Genomic DNA, 18,719 nt, shown 5'->3' with positions numbered 1-18,719 from the left:
AGCCCCAGTGAGGGCCCCTTATCAGTGGCAGGTGGAAGCCAGAGGACTGGAGCCAGACCAATGACCCGTGCAGTGAACACTTGCAGGAAAAGGTAAACAGACTAAAGGGTAAACTGTAAAACTCAGCGGTCCACACTGCAGCTCTCAGGACAAGATTCTTTCTTTTTTGCTTGCTTGTTTTTGTTTCTTTGTTTTGTTTGAGTTTTGGTTTTTCTTTTATATTTAGTTTGGTTTTGGAGCGGAGGTAGCAGGGGCAGAGGGTGAATGCGAGGGGACAGAGGGAGGGTGGGATCAGAATCAACAGAAGTCAAATAATGAACAAATAAACATGAATAATCAAGTCAGAAACTACTTTGAAATACTAGAGTCTCAAAAGGCGGAACCAGTACTGAGACAGCACAAATGGGCGGGAGTTTATTTAAATCAAGTGTTACCTGACTCATGCTGGATACCAAGAGGGACAGTGGCAAGTTCACTCCATCACAGGAAGCAGTCGCTGGGCGCCATCGTTGATGAGTACTAAGCTCCAAGAGGGCTGAACGGTTTCACCCACAGCAACCTTGTGTGAGGATGGGGAGCGTGGGAGGCCCTGACGGATCCCGAACTTCACAGCCTAGAGCCCCGGAGCACGTACAGCCACACCCTCAGTTTATTTCGACACACAAACCGTTTCTACGGCCTTTATTTGAAGCTATCAAATCAGCTAGTGCCCTTCTTAGAAAGCACGAGGAGATAATTTCTGGTTTGGGTGCTCCTGCGTTCCTTTGGTGACTAAAGGAAGCGGTAGAGGTCTGCCTCTTTGCTGCGGAGCTTCAGCAGGGCCCCCGGGTGGAACATGAGATCCACGATGTACTCTTCCGGTGGGGGCAGGCGCCCGATGATGCCCTTCCGAGCCTCGTTCAGCAGCTTCACTTCGTTCCACGCTCGGCTGTACTCACCGCGCACCAGGCAGCAGCCCACACCGATTTTATCAGCCAGTGCCTGAGGGAGGAACAAGATACCTGGGGCTCAGGGCCATAAGCAAACTGGTGGGAAGAGGTCCTTAGTGGGAGACGACCTCTAGAGAGAATTAAACACAGGCATGCAAAGAAAAGCTTGGACTGGAAGCTGGAAAGGAGCCGAGCATTGGCTGTCCCTGATGGCTTGCCGTCAGTGGACTCAGAGTGTGTCAGTGACCTGGGAAATGACGCTTTTCAGGCAGTTAACGTAGTGGAGCACAAGATGGATAGGGTGGCTGGAGGGGCGCAATCCCAGGGTACCCATCAGTCTGTCCACAGCCCAGGCTGCTCTATCCCTGTAGGCAGTGAGACTGAAGTGAACCCCGTTTCCAGCCAGTCTGCTGTGCACTGTGGTTGGCGCCATGGGGCAGGAGACCCCAGACTGCATCGGCCTCTCTGGCTCTCTGCAGCCACTCCTCGGCAAGTATCTCTCGGGAGTTCCCTGACCCCTCCCCCCCCCCATTTGGAAGGGTTTTTGTTTGTTTGTTTTTGTTTTGTGTCTTTACAGTAATTTAAAAATTTTTTCAGCCTTACTGTGATGAAAAGAAGAGCTTGGTTAGACTGCTTTGGTTTGCACTTCAATTTAACCCAGATTCTTACCAACTAGTGATAAGCCAAGGGTTTTGCAAGCCCAGACTTCTATTTACTCCTCTGTGCACTGGGGAGAATCATGGTATCTTTAAGGTTGTGTGATGAATTAATGGGTACTAAGTCCCAAGAGTAAGTACTCAACAAAGGCTAAATAGCACCAGGGAGCAGAATTGTGTTTGAGTAGTGGGTATATTCACATTTTAACTAAATGTATCTGTTACTATGCAAAATACTATGTATTTGTTACTGCACCAAACTGCATAGTTTGGAATAGGCCAAAATGATGAAACTTGGTGGTCATGCCAGGACTCTTAGGGTTGGATTTTGGTAGTATTGGACCTTTAGTGGGAGACAGCCTAGAAAGAAGTGACCATGGAACACACAGCATCAAAATCTATCACCATTGCAGTCCGGTGTGATGCAAAGACTGTGCGTGCTGTTTTCCAAGTAACATTTACGGGTATGCAGGCCTCTTGGTTCCTGCTAAAGCACTCTAAACCACTACAACAGATCACAACAAATCACTGTCCCTATTTTCTAGCGTGAAACTTAGGTGAGGTGTTGCACAACATTAGTTTACACTGTTTGATGATGTGTCACTGTGATTGGTTTAATAAAGAACCGAATGGCCAATAGCTAGGCAGCATAGATAAGGGGGGGGGGGAATGGGAGAGAGAGGAAGAGGAATTTAGGCCTGCAGATTACGCCAAAAGACACCAGTGAAACATGGAAGGACTTGGACATACAGAAGGAAAGAAAGGTAAAAGGCCATGTGACAAAACGTAGAGTAATAGAAGTGGGTTAACTTAAGTAATAAGAGCTAGTGGGACAAGCCTAAACTAAGGCCAAACTTCCATAATTAATGATAAGTCTCCTTGTCGTTATTTGTGGACTGACAGCTCAGACGAAAAAGTGCTACTATAGTCAGGTACTTTCCCAAGGCCAGTGCAGTTAGAGACCTAAAAGAATGATCAAGTGTCTGCCTCCTCCAATGTGTAGTGACTCGTGAGCTGGTGAGAGGGGGAACACGGCCTGTGAGCTGGTGAGGGAGGGAACACAGTGAGCTGTGAGGAGGGAGCACGGTGAGCTGTGAGGAGGGAGCACAGTGAGCTGTGAGGAGGGAGCACGGTGAGCTGTGAGGAGGGAGCACGGTGAGCTGTGAGGAGAGAACACAGTGAGCTGTGAGGAGGGAGCACAGTGAGCTGTGAGGAGAGAGCACAGTGAGCTGTGAGGAGGGAACACAGTGAGCTGTGAGGAGGGAGCACGGTGAGCTGTGAGGAGAGAACACAGTGAGCTGTGAGGAGGGAACACAGTGAGCTGTGAGGAGAGAGCACAGTGAGCTGTGAGGAGGGAACACAGTGAGCTGTGAGGAGGGAGCACGGTGAGCTGTGAGGAGAGAACACAGTGAGCTGGTGAGGAAGAGAACACGGCCTTGTGAGCTGTTGAGGGATGGAACCAACTTTTATTTAGAACTGTATTTTCTTTGTAACGAGGAACACACGAAGGTCTCCAGCTCTCAGAGGGAATAGGAGCAGGCGTGGGGCTTTGTTGTTGGAGAGATTAGGAAAGTGTATACGTGATAAGTTGGAAAAGATTGTCATGCACCTATACCTAAATGTGCCCCCCCCATCATGTTCTACGGCCCCGTGTGGTTGGCAAAGCAGTGGTGAGAGGGAGGAGAGGACAGGAGGGAAATGAGGAAGCGAGGGAATTGATGGACCTGGTTGATCTTAGATAAACTATTTCTTCCAAGTATTAATTTTTTTTCTTTTTTAAATCTTTCAAAGTAAGGTTAGTAAATTCAATATCTGCCATTTTTGAGACTCTTCACTATTACATGGACAAATACCTGACAAATAACACAAAATTATAACTGTCACGAGAGAGGATAATCATAACTCTGGTTGTAGACATTGTGAGAACAGATTTAGATTTTCTCTGTATACACTGCTGACTTCAGCATGTTTAGATTCTAAATAGAAGAAGAGTTAATAAAAGAGAAAGAGCTCTAAGACAGGAAAATAAGAACTCAGAGAGCAAGAATTCCAAGGATATAAGAAAGGCATTTAGATGCTGAAAAAGATTGGTGTGAAACAGGCGTGAGATATAAATGGGTGTGAATGAGAATATGGTGGCTATTCTGGCTAGTTATATGTCAACTTGACACAAACTAGAATCATCAGAGAGGAGAGAGCTTCAATGGAGAAAATGCCTCCATAAGATTGGACTATAGGCAAGCTAGTAGGGAATCTTCCTAATTGGTGGTTGATGAGGGAGGGCTTAGCCCTTGTGGATGAACCACCCCTGAACTGGTAGTCCTGGGTTCTATAAGGAAAGAGGTTGAGGAAGCCATTAGGAGCAAGCCAATAAGCAGCACCTCTCCAAGGCCTCTGCATCAGCTCCTGCCTCCAGGGTCCTGCCCTGCCTAAGTTCTTGTCCTGACTTGTTTCAGTGATAGACTACCATGAGCCAAATAAACCCTTTCCTTTCCAATTATCTTTTGGTCATAGTGTTTCATCACAGCAATAGTAACCTTGCTGTGGAATAATATTCTTATACCCTGTAAAGATTTGTCATTTGTATTGGTTTAATAAAACACTGATTGGCCAGTAGCCAGGCAGGAAGTATAGGTGGGGCAATCAGACTAGGAGAATTCTGGATAGAAGAAAAAAGAGACACAGTTGTCATCCAGAAGCTGAGGAAACAAGATGAGAATGCCTCACTGAGAAAAGGTACCAAGCCACATGGCTAAACAGAGATAAGAATTATGGTTTAATTTAAGTTGTAAGAGCTAGTTAATAATAAGCCTGAGCTGATAGACCACAAAGTTTATAATTAATATAAGCCTCTGTGTGTTTCTTTGGTACTGATCAGCTGCAGGACGAGGCAGGACAGAAACTTTCATCTACAGATCTCTAACTGAGACAATGACTGACAGTATTTGTCTACTTGTGATGCACCCTGGGCACATCTCTGAGGGTATTTCCGAACAGGCTTAACTGAAGAGGAAAGACTCATTGTGAAAATACCATGTGGAAAGCTGTGAAGATAAACCCCAAGCTCCACAGTGGTGGTTAGTTAGGATTTTATTACTGTGAAGAGACACCATGACCATAACAACTCTTAGAAGGAAACAATGAGCTGGGCCTGGCTTACAGTTCAGAGGTTTAGTCCATTATCATCATGGCAGGAAGTATGGTGGCATGCAGGCAGACATGGTGCTGGAGAGATAGCTGAGAATTCTATACCTGAATCCTCAGGCAGCAGGAAGAGAGTGAGACACTGGGCCTGGCTTGAGCACCTGAGACCTCAAAGCCCATCCTTAGTGAGACACTTCCTCTAACAAAGCCATACCTATTCCAAAAAGACCACATCTCCTAATAGTGCCACTCCCTTTGGGCCTATGGGGGAAACATTTTTATTCAATCCAACATAAGAGGAGGCCACCCCAGGATGATGGAAATGTTAAGATCATGGGCCATCGGCCAAGGAAAGCTGTGCATACAAAGCACAGCTTGACAAGACAGTGGTTAGTCATGTACTATAGGAGACGGAACTGGAAGAGCAAGGCTTCAGAAGCCTAGGTGATTCTATTACAAGCCCTGGATGCTGAACATGGTGGCGTAGGGATTGCTGTTTTCCCTGTTGAGATTTTTATTTTGGTTTGTTTGGTTTTCCAGGACAAGGTTTCTCTATATAGTTCTACCTGTCACTCTGTAGACCAACACTGGCCTTGAGTTCAGAGATTTGCCTGCCTTTGCCTCCCAAGTACCAAGAGCCACACCTAGGTCTCTGTTGAGTTTTGGTCTTATTTTGACCCAATCTTTTCTTACTGTGTTCCTGTTCATCCATTTTTATTAGGCAATGATTATTCTGTGACATTATATGCTAGAATTATATAACTTGGAAAATGTTCTTTATAGGCATCGTCATTAAGAAATTGCTTTGACTTTTAGAGTAGACTTTTGACTGTTAAGATTTGGGAGACTCTCATAGTTAACTAAAGAAAGTTTGCATCATGAGATGCCCAGGAGTCCTCCAGAATGAGATATGGAATATTTTCACTTAAAATGATGAGTTTAGTTGTCAAAGCGGTAAGTGGTAGATTAGTAGTAGTTCATTGTCAGCTTATTGGCTTTAGCCTCATCTAGTAGACACACCTTGGGGTATTTTGTAAGGAAATTTCAGAGGTTTAACTGAAGAAGGACACAAGGAGACCAACTCTGTATGTGGGCATCACCATCCCATCGGCGTGGGCATCCCAAACAGCAGGGGAGGAAAGAACAAAAAGAACTTCACATGACCATTTTTCTCTGCTCCCTGACTGTGGGCGCAGTGTTTTCAGCTGCTGCTGCCGTACCTCCAGGCCACTGTGGACTTAAGTCTCAAATCCTTCTTCCCTTAAATTGCTTCCTGCCAGATAGTTGGTCACAGAAAGCAGAAAAGTAACTTGGGGAATATTATTTTCAGGTGTGTGATTTCTATTTATGTTGCATTTGTTTAACTCTATGAAGCCGTGTGACTGTGCCTGTCTAAAACACCTGATGGTCCTAATAAAGAGACGAATGGCCAATAGCAAGGTAGGAGCAAGGATAGGCAGAGCTTTCAGGCAAAGAATATAAACAGAAGAACAGAGAGCGAGGAGAGAACAAGGAGAAGAGGACATCAGGGACCAGCCACCCAGCTACACAGTAAGCCACTGAGAAAAAAGTTGGGAAAGGTGTATAGAAATAGAGAAAGATAAAACCCCAGAGACAAAAGGCAGTCAGATTAACATAAGTTAAGAAAAGCTGGCAAGAAACAAGCCAAGCTAAGGTTGGGCATTCATAACTAAGAATAAGCCTCTGTGTGTGATTTATTTGGGAGCTGGGTGGTGGGCCTCCCAAAAAGCCAAAAGAGCAAAACATCACACACAGTAACTAATACAGGAGTTTATAATTACTTGGGAGTTGGAAGCATTTTCTCATTTCCTACACAGAGGATCAGTACTCTCCTAAGCCTCACACTTGCCTAGGGCTCCGTCTTGGTGAATGGGGCTGTCTTCTTCGCTTGCCCTTCCCAGGACCTGGGGTAACTCTGCTCTTCCCAGGCACTCTCCTCACCACAGTCAGGTAGCTGCCGAGTCCTTTTTGTTGTTCTACTCCAAGTCTTCTCCCTCCCTTCTGCTATCTAGATGATGTCCTCCTCATTCCCTGCAAGGAACCCTGGTTCTCATGCCAGTGTTATTTTATGTATAGATGTTCATGAAATTTTTCTACCTAATGAATTTTTATATTACTTACCCATGTGTGTACATATATGTATATGTAATCACAAATATTTTAAAACTAAATAAGTATAAATGCAAAAGTAAATATCATCCAGTTAAATGTTAGCAACAGGTTCCATCTGATGCAATAAAGACAAATTTTTTTAACCTAATGAGAAATGAGACAAAAATACTTTAAATACCTTGAAGAGCAAAGCTCGATGATAAAAGATTCCTTTCTTGATGTATCCAATTGGTATGACATTGGATTTCAGTTGAAATTTCAGTTCACTTATATGAAGCTCCCAGCTGAAGTCAGACAGCTTCTCTTTTGAAATCTTACCACCCATTTTATCCGCCACATACCTGTGCCCATTACATGGAGATGAAAAAGTCAGTTTTAATCACTTACTTTTGATGTTTTATGTATGCTTATATATACAATTACACATGTAAAAACTACATTTTCTCTGGTTTTTATTTGCTTTACTTAAAAAAAGTACTTGCGGGGGGACATGCTTACTGTATCTTTCTTCATTAAAAAATATATTTTAAATGAAAAAAATTTTAAATACAAATTATGAAATTTACATTGCTTATAAGCTCAGTCTTTAGGAGGCAGAGGCAGAAGGAGCCTCAGAAGGGTGAGGCCAGACTGGGCCATATACTGAGATCTCATCTCAAAAGTATAGGCACCCCCCCCCCCTTGAAAATGTTATGAGTCTAGTGGGAAAGTTGTCTGGTTTCCTCTTGCTTTTGAGGTTAAATGCCTTGAAAGAAGAAAGTCCACCAGTTAGTAAATTCTTTCACTTTCAGACTAAAACACTTAACACTACTCAAGAATAAGATAAAGCTTTAAAATTACATGTATGTTTAGTGTGATAATCATTTAGCTTGTGTGTACCCATTGGGATCTTAGCATTCATTTTGTTCTCTGCACTGAATTAAATCAGCATGATTTCCATTCACATATGTATTTGTGATTGACTTAGTACAGTAAGCATGCCCCCCCCCCCCGCCAGCCTCAACCTCGTTAATGGAATGAGCCCGAATGAGGGGGGCAACTTCGGAGCCTTACAGGGAGCTCTGGTGTGGCCTGCGACGAGCTCTCAGAATACCCACAGTCCACTCGAGAGAAAGGGCAAATAAACCAGCAGACACCCATCAGAAAAACAGGTGCCTATTTGCACTTAAAAGAAAAACGAGGGAGTTTATAGAGAACTCACAATAGGACGCCTTTAAGTAATGAGGACCATGTACACCTAAGAAATGATTTCATTTTTAAACACGAATTCATTCATAGCCTCTCTCATATCAAAGGTGCATTTAATCAGCTTAACCAGAAAAAAAGTAGCAGGCGTTTGTCTCTGAGCAACTTCTGCTCTGATTTTTACGTAACAGAAATGACAGCCCCTTTAATTCCCTGCACTCCTACTGTGGAGTCAGAGCTCAGGCGCCACAAACCACTACTGCTTATTTTGTTTATTTTATTCTAAATTAACTTTTAAAAAAAGCAAACCACTGAAGCTTTTAAAAATTCAGAAGTAAGTATACACAGAGAGAGGAAGATGGGGGTGGGAGGGGAGAGCTCACTTGGCAAGGGCCTCGATCTGGTCCTTAATGTTGATGATGGGCAGTATGGACTTGGTCACCTCGTACACGTATACGCAGAACTCAGGGTCAGGAGGCGGGTACCACTCTTTGTCGGGGCTGCCTTCTGTCAGTTTGGGCACTGCTAGGACCTCTTCTTCCTCTTTTACCTTTTCTTCTTCTTTTTTCCCCCTCCCTTTCCTTTGAGAGTAAACAATGATAAAATCCTGTATCTAGTCAATCAAATGACCAAATACTTACTATACTCTGAATTAATCTGAGAGGCATAGAGGAATAAGGAAAAGGCAACTGGGGAGGGAAATGAATTAGAACAAAATGCAATGACTCACATGTATAAAATGCCAAAAAAAAAAAAAAAAAACTAGAGACAATTCAATTCAAATGCCCTTCGATAAGAAATGAGTATATATAGTGATAAACCCTTACAATGAAATACTGGTCAAGAATAAAAAGGAATAAACTAGTAATACACAAAATAATTTGGAACTGTCTCAAAGGCATTGTGCTGGGTGGAAAACAGCAGTATCAGATGTAACATACCAAGGATCCCATAAAAGTCATCGTCGATGACCTGGTGGTACACACCCTTATTGCCAGAACTCAGGAGGTAGAGATAGGCTACCTGTGCTGTGGGTTCCAGGCCAGTCTGGCCTACGTAAGTGAATTCCAGGTCAACCAGGGCTACAGCTACATAGTGAGATCTTGAAAAACCAAAACCCCAGAAAACACCACCACCAAGTCCTGTCAACCTCAGAGTCTGCAATGCAGTATCAGGGACTGGATGGAGAGTATCAGGGTTAGGGTACTGGGACGCTTGAACTATGTTAGACTCTGACTGGTGCCGGTTACGCAAATTCCCCCTCTAAATTCCACAGGGTTTTAGACAAAAGGCTATTTTGTGGCATATCAATTAAAACTGTAATTGTGCTGCGTACAGAACTCTCCTTACATCTGCATAAGAGTGAGTCTGCACTTTCACACCGTTTATGTCTAGCGTGGTAGATGGCAGTGCCTGCTCTTCATGCACGCTAACACTAGGTGTATTTATATCCTTGAATCCATTTCCAGCTCGGCACCCTTCCCCCAAACAGCTTGTCCTAAACCTTTGGCCCCACCCCATAGTTATCATTGACTCATCAGAATCTCCAGCTAGTAGATAAAGTCTTCTCTGTTGTTTGTACCCCTGGAGATTTCAAAGGATGGCACTAGCTGAGGGTACTGAGAAGAACCCATAGGAGAGCAAGCGATCCTGTGTCCTGGTTAGTGTTCTTGTTACTGTAATAAACATCATGACCAAAAGCAACTTCTAGCTGGGGAGGAAAGGGTTTATTTAAGCTCCCATCTCTTAGGTTACACTCCTTCGTGAAGAGAAGTCGCCATCAGCCTTGGAGGAATGCTACTCACTGGCTTGATTCTCATGGCTTTCTCAGCCTGCTTTCCTGTATATCCCAGGACTACCTACTCAGGGATGGCACCACCCACAGGGGGCTGGGGCCTTCAACATCAACCACTAACACTAACACTAACACTGATAAGAATAACATGACCACAGACTTGCTTACTAGCCCACCTGCTTGGGCACTTTCTCAGCTAAGGCTCCCTCTTCCCAGATGATTCAAGCTGACCAGAAATCAACTAGTGAGTTTTCTAAGAGGAAGAGGACGATCTCCCTAGATGGCCACCACAGCCCCTTTGTGAGGAAACCACAGAAACGTAAGCATGAAAGAGTCTCAGGTAAGACTCAGCTTTCCCACTTCTGAGATGGCCCAGACTCCAATGGTCCTGATTTGTGATTTTAGCCTTTAGTAAGTTTTCTCCTTAATAAGGGCCAAAGGGCAAGTTCAGTAAATGACACACTTTTTTTGTTTGGTTTGGTTTGGTTTGTTTTTTGGTTTTCCAAGACAGGATTTTTCTGTTTAACAGTCCTGGCTGTCCTGGAACTTACCCTGTAGACCAGGCTGGCCTCAAACTCACAGAGATCTACCTATCTCTGCCTCCCAAGTTCTGGGATTAAAGGCGTGTGCCACCACTCCCGACTCTTAAGGTAGACAAGTCTTTGGTGAACCAATACTCATATGGGCAGATCAAGAGGTCTATCCAAATATACTTGGAAGGGGTGGGTGGGGTATCTCAGAAAGAATGGAAAGACCAAGTCCCACAGGTCCAGGCAGGTCAGAGTGTCCCTCAGTTCAACCACATACTTGCTCCCCAGCTGTGGACGCTGCAGGGACAAGTCTCACAGCCAGCTGTGGTTTTTAGGGGATGAGGGTTTCTGGGTGCTTTATTGCTTCTGCATGACTTTATTTTTTTTAGAGTATTTTATTTTTTTAATTTATTTTTTTAATTTATTAAAGATTTCTGTCTCTTCCCCACCGCCCCCCCCCCCTTCCCCCCCCCCCCCCCAATCCAGCCCCCCCCCCCCCCGTCAGCCCAAAGAGCAATCAGGGTTCTCTGCCCTGTGGGAAGTCCAAGGACCACCCTCCTCCATCCAGGTCTCATAAGGTGAGCATCCAGACTGCCTAGGCTCCCACAAAGCCAATACGTGCAGTAGGCTCAAAAACCCATTGCCATTGTTCTTGAGGTCTCAGTAGTCCTCATTGTCCACTATGTTCAGTGAGACCGGTTTTAACCCAGGCTTTTTCAGACCCAGGCCAGCTGGCCTTGGTGAGTTCCCGATAGAACATCCCCATTGTCTCAGTGTGTGGGTGCACCCCTAGTGGTCCTGAGTTCCTTGCTCGTGCTCGCTTTCCTTCTGCTCCTGATTTGGACCTTGAGATTTCAGTCCGGTGCTCCTATGTGGGTCTCTGTCTCTGTCTCCTTTCATCGCCTGATGAAGGTTAATATTCTGCATGACTTTAGTTCTATCAATTTTTCTAGCAGAATTTTGTAACTTGGTCATTAGTGATATGTAAATAAGCATATTAATTTTAAGGTAAAGAGACTGTTTAGAAAGCATGCTAAATCCTCCTATGTATGGGTGCAGACATTTTATGTTGTGTTCAGGAGGCTAGACTCTCACAATATTATGGTTAAGCAACAGATCTTACTGAAACATTCATTACCTAATTGACAAGGAACTTGAATTTGTTCCAGATTCAAACAAGCCAAGACTATGGGGCTAACCTGGGGTAGGCATGAGTGGCTTCCAAGTTAAGTAATTCCCAAGTACTGGGTCGATGTTTCAATGGAGCAAACCAGGGCCGGGAATTATTTATCTTTACCCATTATTTACCGCACAGGGTAGAAGGAACAAATCAACTGAAGTTCACGTGAATTTTTTTTTAATATTTTGAAAAAAAAATTCAAATATTCCTTCAACTGCCATTAATAAGTACAAACCATATTTCCCCCACTTTGGTAGTACTGGGGCCCAAGTCCAGATTATATCACTTGCTGGACAGACTCTCTGGCACCAAGCTATTTAAGACCTGAGAGGTGGCTACTAAATAGGAAGTTTTAGGTGCTTGGTTATGGTTCAGTGTAAGCCCTTACCTACCTTGGAGACTTAGGGGTTCCATACCCAGCATAGAATAAACAAAAGCTACATCTCCCTTTCTGACCCTTGTTGTATAATTACAAGTTGTCATGGTTGTAACCCGGAGAAGATTTCCTACCTTGAGCCTTTCTCCTTGGTGGCACCTCTGCTAAGGACAGTGTTTCGTCCTGATGTGGGCTCTGATTTTTCTTCTGTGGGAGATCCAAATCCAGCACTAAAATGAAAACTATTTTTCTTTTTTGTCATTTGTAAAGAACACATCTTATTCTAGTTATACTAACATTGGCAACAGGTTACATTGACAAGCTAATTTTATTAGAAGGTCCTTTCTCTCCCATTATGATTGGGTCAATCACCATTGTTAACAGTCAGAGCCTATTCCAACCACAGTTCAGGGAAACTCAACCTCAATTACAGGTCCCCCACACCTAATTTCCCCTTCAGAGATCTTTACCAAAGCAGTTTACAAAACAATTATAAAGCTCTATTACCATAAGAAGAAAAAGAATTGAGTTGCCAAAAAATCTAAAAATCTAACAACAAAAACCTTCATCTTTCATCTCTAGGGGCTTATCTGAGTGTTAATAAGATAATGTCCTTACGTGCTCTTCTCTTTGCTTGCCCTTCTTAAGGAAGATGAAGAAGAAATGCTTCGTCCATAGCCAACGTCTGACAATTTATCCTCCATAGATGGAGGTGGAGAACTAGAATGTCATACATTTGAAGTTAGGTACAAATTGAAGTTTGTCAACACTAACTTTGTCCTATAAAGCAGATTGTTTGGGAAAGTCATACTATTTTTAAAAGCATGAAAGAGAGGCTAAGACTAAAATAAAGTCAAACTTTCCCCAAGCCAGAGCAGGAAAGACTTGCATGACATATAGAACATGTTGGTGGTAGACAGATACACAGGCTCACAGGATCAGTCTGTTTGTTTTTTTTTTTTTTTTTTAATATTGAGCTGGGGCTGGGCGGTAGTTCGGTTGGCAGAGACCTTGCCCAGCATGCACACAGGCTTGGGTTTGAGCTTCTTCACCACATAAATGATGCCTGGTGGTACAGACCTATAACCCACTCAGGTTTGGAGGCAGAAGTTCAAGGCCATCCTCAGCTACAACAGGAGTTTGAAGCCAACTTGTGCTATAAGCAATCCAGTTTAAAAAGCCCAAAATGTGTAAACCAGGTGTGGTGGTTCTACCCTTAACCCCAGCACTTTAAAGGCAGAGGTGGATGGATCTCTGCGACCTCAAGGCCAGCCTGGACTACATAACGAGACCCTGTATTTTTTTTATTATACTTTAATTTTTAGCTCAACCATTTATTATTTTAAAGAAAAATTATGGTGGTAGTAGAATGCTACTACACATTCCTGGAGACTTGTCAATACTTTCTACATTTACATTCTCTGGTCATTTCCCCAAATTCACTGGAAGTTACTAACGTGGAATCAATGGAGAACATGGGTTGTTCCTGTGGACTGGCCCTTATTTTCAGCATTAGATACAGCTGGGAGGAGACCGTACTGGGACATTTTACACGCATGTGTATTTACTAGCAGAAATGGTACACTTCCCTCCCTAAAGCACCGCTACCCCAAAGACTCACGTCTCAGATTTACTGTTGACTAACAGAATAGCACGGTGATCATTCAGCTCCTGTAAGCAGAGTTCCTTCAGTGGCAAAAGCTTGGTACCAGGATTTATCTGTAAGATGATGTGAACGCCAGAGTGGGTTCTCCGTGTATGCCGTGATTTAAACATGAGTGCTGATAGGAAGGGTTCTTGACAGTTTGAAGAGTCTAATCCATTCATGTGCACACACACTACAGATGGAGAACTGAAAGACAGACCAGACAAGAGAGAGAGAGAGAGAGAAAGAGAGAGAGAGAGAGAGAGAGAGAGAGAGAGAGAGAGAGAGAGAGAGAGGACTTCACCTGTAAAAGTACCTGCAAGCAGAAACTGATTCCTTAAAAATTGTGGGCTGTAAAGATGGCTCAGCTGTTAAGAGCACTTGTTTCTCTTGAAGAGAATCCAGGTTCAGTTCCCAGAACCTAGTGGCATTTCACAACTGTCTGTAACTCCAGTCTCCAGAGAGCTGATGCTCTCTTCTTCTGGCCTTCTTAGGCACCAAGCACACAACACACATGGTACACACACACACACACACACACATATATATTCAGGTAAACACTCATGGACATGTTAACACAGAGGGGAGAAAATTTCATGGGCTCCTACCTCTAAATAAGGAACCACAGGCTACTAACGATTGCTGGGAGAAGGGGAACTAACCTCTCCTAAGGATGAGCCCTTTTATTGGTTATCCAGTGCCAAGTGGTCAGCCCTGAAACCATATACACAAAAACAACAAAAATGGACTCAGCAGATTCTCTCTCTCCTCTCTCTCTCTCTCTCTCTCTCTCTCTCTCTCTCTCTCTCTCTCTCTCTCTCTCTCTCTCTCCATGCATGCATGTATCTATCTATATTATCTATCTATCTATATAACAATAATAATCAAAGAAAAGGAGGCTATCAACTCAAGAGTGGGAGGGCACAGAAGTGATTCCAGGGCAATTTTGTCAGCCTGAGAGAAGAGGGCAGACTAGATAAACTTCTGGATCTTTTTGATCAAGTAAATAGATTTCATTCCTAACTAAGATAGTTTTCATAATCTTTCAAAACAATGCAAAGAAATCCTCTAACACTGAAGTAGACTCTACCATTCTACAGGGATCCTGCCCCGTTTCCCATTCAGATGGAGGCCCTGCTCTTGTTGGCGTCTTCGAGGATCATATGGTCTGGGTTCCTTTACCCATCTGAAGTAATCTCTAGTCTCCCATTTTATCAGCTCTGCTCCTATACTGTCCCTGCCCTAATACTCCTTAGACATGCCCGGCAATTTGCCCCCATTCCTCTGCCCAGAAAGTTCATCCTAGATAGCCACCAGGCTGACTTTCCTACTCTTTCCAAGTTTTTATTCAGATATCACACTCAGTGAGGGCTGCCTCACCACCATTTTGAAAATGGCGACTATCCGCTTTATTACCTCATAGGTTTGTAGATGCCCATACCCTAATTCTGATTGACTCTCCCCCCCATCCCCACCCAACTCTAGCACGTTTGTTCTTGTCTGTGTCCTCCTGTTGGTCCCATGGGATCAGAGATCTTAGTGAAAGCCTACAACATCAGAAGCATGGTACTTACAGAGTGAATGGATCAGAATTCTCCTCTACATAGAATAGGTTCATTGAATTCTCAACGCTCATGCCCTGCTCTCTGTCAGCATTTCCCTGTGTGTTCTGGGCTGGATCTCCAGCTCTTGTCCTCAGCTCTCCTGGAGCATCTCTGCTGATGCTATAGCAGTTCTCTCAAAACCACTCAGTGTTGGGTACAATGAACTCTTGTGGTGCAATTTCTCGGTAGTTTGCGTGTGTCGTGGGTGTTACTGGACTTGAATTAACATGCTGACTTAAACTACTGGTAAAACAGAACCTAGTTAAAACTGTGTGAGAATGCAAAGTCTTCTAGCCAGGAGTCCAGGCTAAAGTGCTGATTTTCACACTTCTGTCTGTAAGGGGAAATCATAGTAGAACACAACACATGCTGTCACTTACCCGACCGAAATCATAGAACCCATCGGTGATTATGTTGCTGGATGACAAATAGCCAGTCTGGCTGTATTTCAGGGAAAGATTGTTGTTGAGCAATTTGTTATAGGCTGCCTCGCTGAATTTATTTTTCCGACTTACTGATAGATTAATTTCTTCAAGGATATCTAGAGCCCTGTCACAAAATAAAAAAAAAAAAGACAAAAAAAGCCCTGTTTGTTTTCTCCAAGCCACTGACATTGAGCTCCCGAGTGAAGAACTGAGATGAAAGGTTAGCGCCTCCCTTGCCTTCTTAAACGAAGTAAAACTGACAGAATTATGAAGACAAATCCGTGCTTTCTGAGAACACAAATGCCACGCAATAGCTCATATTCAAACAGTTGGTAGCAATGTGGACTGGATAAATGTCTGCATTCAAAGCCTGGTTGACTGGCTGTGCACTGCTGGGAGGTGGCGGAGCACTGAGGTGGGGTCCAGGGGAGGGAGTGAGGGCATTGGTGTGTGTCCTTCAAAGGGTTATTGGGAGCCATCCCTCCCCCTCTCTGCTTCCTGGCTGCCCTGGAGGTGAGCAGCCCTGCTTAGCTCTGTGCTCCCACTGTGATGTGTTGCCTCACCCCAGGTCCAGATACAGTGAGACCAAGCAACCACGAGCTGAAACCTCTGAAACCTGAAGGAGACCAAGTAGCCATGAGTTAAAACCTCTGAAACCGTGAGCCAAAACCAACCTTTCCTCTGTAGTTTTCCTCCTCCTCAGGCACTTGTCACAGCAACAGGAAAAAGATGAATGGGTATTTTTAGGGAACAATTCTCTGTCCTTTTTTGTCATTTCTTTAATTTTTAGGCTGACTTACAAACTAATGTGTTCTATTGTGACATTTTTGTATGCATGCACCACTGTACTTTATTCTAATTTGCACACTCACCGGCCTTCCTCATTTTCCTTGCCCCTCTTGGCTGGCTCCCTTTTACCCGCTAAAGATCGCTACTTTCGGTACTAGACTCTTGTCACATGTCACATGTATTCTGTTACCCTTCATTTTCCCTTCTCCATCACTCTTTTAAGGTTTCTTCCTTTCCTCCCAGGGTCTCCTTTAAACACACACATACACTTATAATTTAAATCTAGGTTCTACATATAAGAAATACATACTTGTCTTTCTGAGTCTAGATATGAATTTTACACAGTAATCTTCAGTTCTATCCACTTTTCTTCAGGTGTCATGACTGCAGAGTTTTTTGTTTGTTTGTTTGTTTGTTTTTCAAGACAGGGTTTCACTGTGTAACAGCCCTAGCTGTCCTGGTACTAGCTCTTGGAGATAAAGAAGGAGCTAGATAAAATTCCACAGCTTTCTTTATCTGTTTGTTAATGGACATCTAGTCTGGTTCTGTTGCTCCACTGGTTTGGGTGAGCATTCGATGGTCTCTGTGGTAGTGTACTTCCAGTCCTTCGGATGCAGTTTACACTCCTGGCTGTGTATCAGGGCTCATCCTTCCCTACAGCAGCATTTAGTGTCATTTGTTTCTTGATAACAACTTTTCTGACTGGCTATAACAGAATATCAAAATAATTTTAACTTGCTTTTCTCTGATGGCTAAGATAGTGAACACTTTTCCAGATATCTGTTAGTCATTTGTATTTCTTCTTTTGAGAATTATCTATTCAGTTCATTTGCCCATTTATTGACTAGATGATCCTTTAGATGGATATTCTTTACACGTTCTAGTTATCAATCCCATATGTAGTAGTTATTGAAGGTATTGTTCTCTTCTTAAGACTATCTGCTCATGCTGGTGACCATATTCTGCTATGCATAAATGAGAAATTCTATCTCATTTGTGAATTCTTGGGATTATTTCCTGTGCCCTTGGAGTTCCTTTCAGAAAGTGCTTGCCTGAGCCTATACCTAGAAGTATAGTCCTGTCTTCTTCCATCAGCTTCAAGGTTTCAGGTCTTACATTAAGGTCTTCTACCTACTTTAAATTTCTTTCTGCACTGTAAGAGATTAGAATCTATTTATTTTTCTACATGTGGATGGCCATTCTCCCCTGTATCATTTGTCAAATATTCTAAATTTTCTCCAATGTGTATTTTTGGCATCTTTGTCAAAAAATCATGGGGCTATGACTATGAAGGTTGAAATCTGGAAGCTCTCTTGTATTCCATTGGTCCATATGTGTTTTGGTGCCATGTAGGTTTTGTTACTATGGCTCTACAGTGTAATTTAGGACTAACAGGAGTGACACCTCCAGCACTGCTCTTTCTTAGTACTGCGTTGACTGTTTTGAGTTTTTTAGGCTTTCATAAAAATTTCTGGATTGTTTATTCTAGTTCTGTGAAGATTGTCACTGTGAGCTTTGATGGATGCTGTGCTCAATATGCAAATAGCTTTTGCAGTGCAGGTGCTGATTATGCCGATCTAAGAGTGAAGAGCATCTTCCCATCTTCTAGTGTCTTCAATTTATTCTCTAGTGTCCTTATTTTCATTTTAGAGGTCTTTTACTTCACTGTCTCTGTTTATTCCTAGACATGGATTTTTAAATGGTTGTAAATAGGATTTGTTTCGCTCCTATTTCTTTCTTAGCAAGTTTAATGTTGGCACATAGAGAAACTACTGATGTCTGGATGTTGATTTTAGATCCTGCTAGTCGCTGGAAGTATTTGTCAATTCTAAGAGTTTTTCTGTGAAGTATTTAGCATCTTTTAAATAAAAGATTAAGCTCTCTGCAAACAGGGACAATTTGACTTTTCCTGTTTGTATCTTGTTCCTTTCTTTCTCTTGTTGCACTAGCTAAGACTCTGCACTATTGAATCTCAGAAGTCGCTGTAGCTGCCTGTGTCTTGTTCCTGATTTCAGAGACAAGGATTTTAGATTTTTTCCACTTAGAAATATTGGCTATAGACTTGCTGTATGTTCCCTTAGTTCTGTTGAGGTATTGTTGTAGACTATTATTTTAACTAGGCAAAGGTGTATTACATTTGTGCTGCAGAATATTATTTTAACTTGTAAAAATGTGTTATTTTTGTTTGTGCTGCGTTTACTTAATGATGTAAGGATGTGGGCTTAATTATGTAAAGATGTGTTGCATCTGTTTCACCTTGCTTGCCTAAGGCACCTGATTGGTCTAATACAGAGCTGAATGGCCAATAGATAGGCAGAGAAAGGATAG

The 18,719-nt window shown here is 43.1% G+C and overlaps 1 protein-coding gene across 10 annotated transcripts in view; it reads right to left on the bottom strand.

Annotated features, from left to right (window-relative positions):
• Positions 1-395: 395 nt before the first annotated feature.
• Positions 396-18,719, bottom strand: part of Armc3 (armadillo repeat containing 3) — a 102,169-nt gene continuing 83,845 nt past the window's right edge. For 7 of the 10 annotated variants that reach the window (XM_050152735.1, XM_050152737.1, XM_050152734.1 and 4 more), the window contains 7 exons: positions 15,558-15,726; positions 13,550-13,647; positions 12,547-12,648; positions 12,063-12,170; positions 8,431-8,628; positions 7,041-7,203; positions 396-981 (listed from right to left, as the gene is read on the bottom strand). In XM_050152735.1, coding sequence (XP_050008692.1) covers positions 772-981; positions 7,041-7,203; positions 8,431-8,628; positions 12,063-12,170; positions 12,547-12,648; positions 13,550-13,647; positions 15,558-15,726 — 1,048 coding nt within the window. In that variant the 3' untranslated portion in view covers positions 396-771. Of the gene's footprint in view, positions 982-7,040; positions 7,204-8,430; positions 8,629-10,899; positions 11,276-12,062; positions 12,171-12,546; positions 12,649-13,549; positions 13,648-15,557; positions 15,727-18,719 lie in introns of those variants that run through there. The other 3 variants (XM_050152738.1, XM_050152740.1, XM_050152741.1) reach the window with 3 other exon arrangements.

This window comes from Alexandromys fortis, unplaced genomic scaffold (assembly GCF_014885135.2).
Source record: "Alexandromys fortis isolate MF-2015 unplaced genomic scaffold, M_Fortis_MF-2015_v1.1 scaffold_54, whole genome shotgun sequence".
Taxonomy (NCBI): Eukaryota; Metazoa; Chordata; class Mammalia; order Rodentia; family Cricetidae; genus Alexandromys; species Alexandromys fortis.
This window is presented reverse-complemented; position numbering and strand designations above follow the sequence as displayed.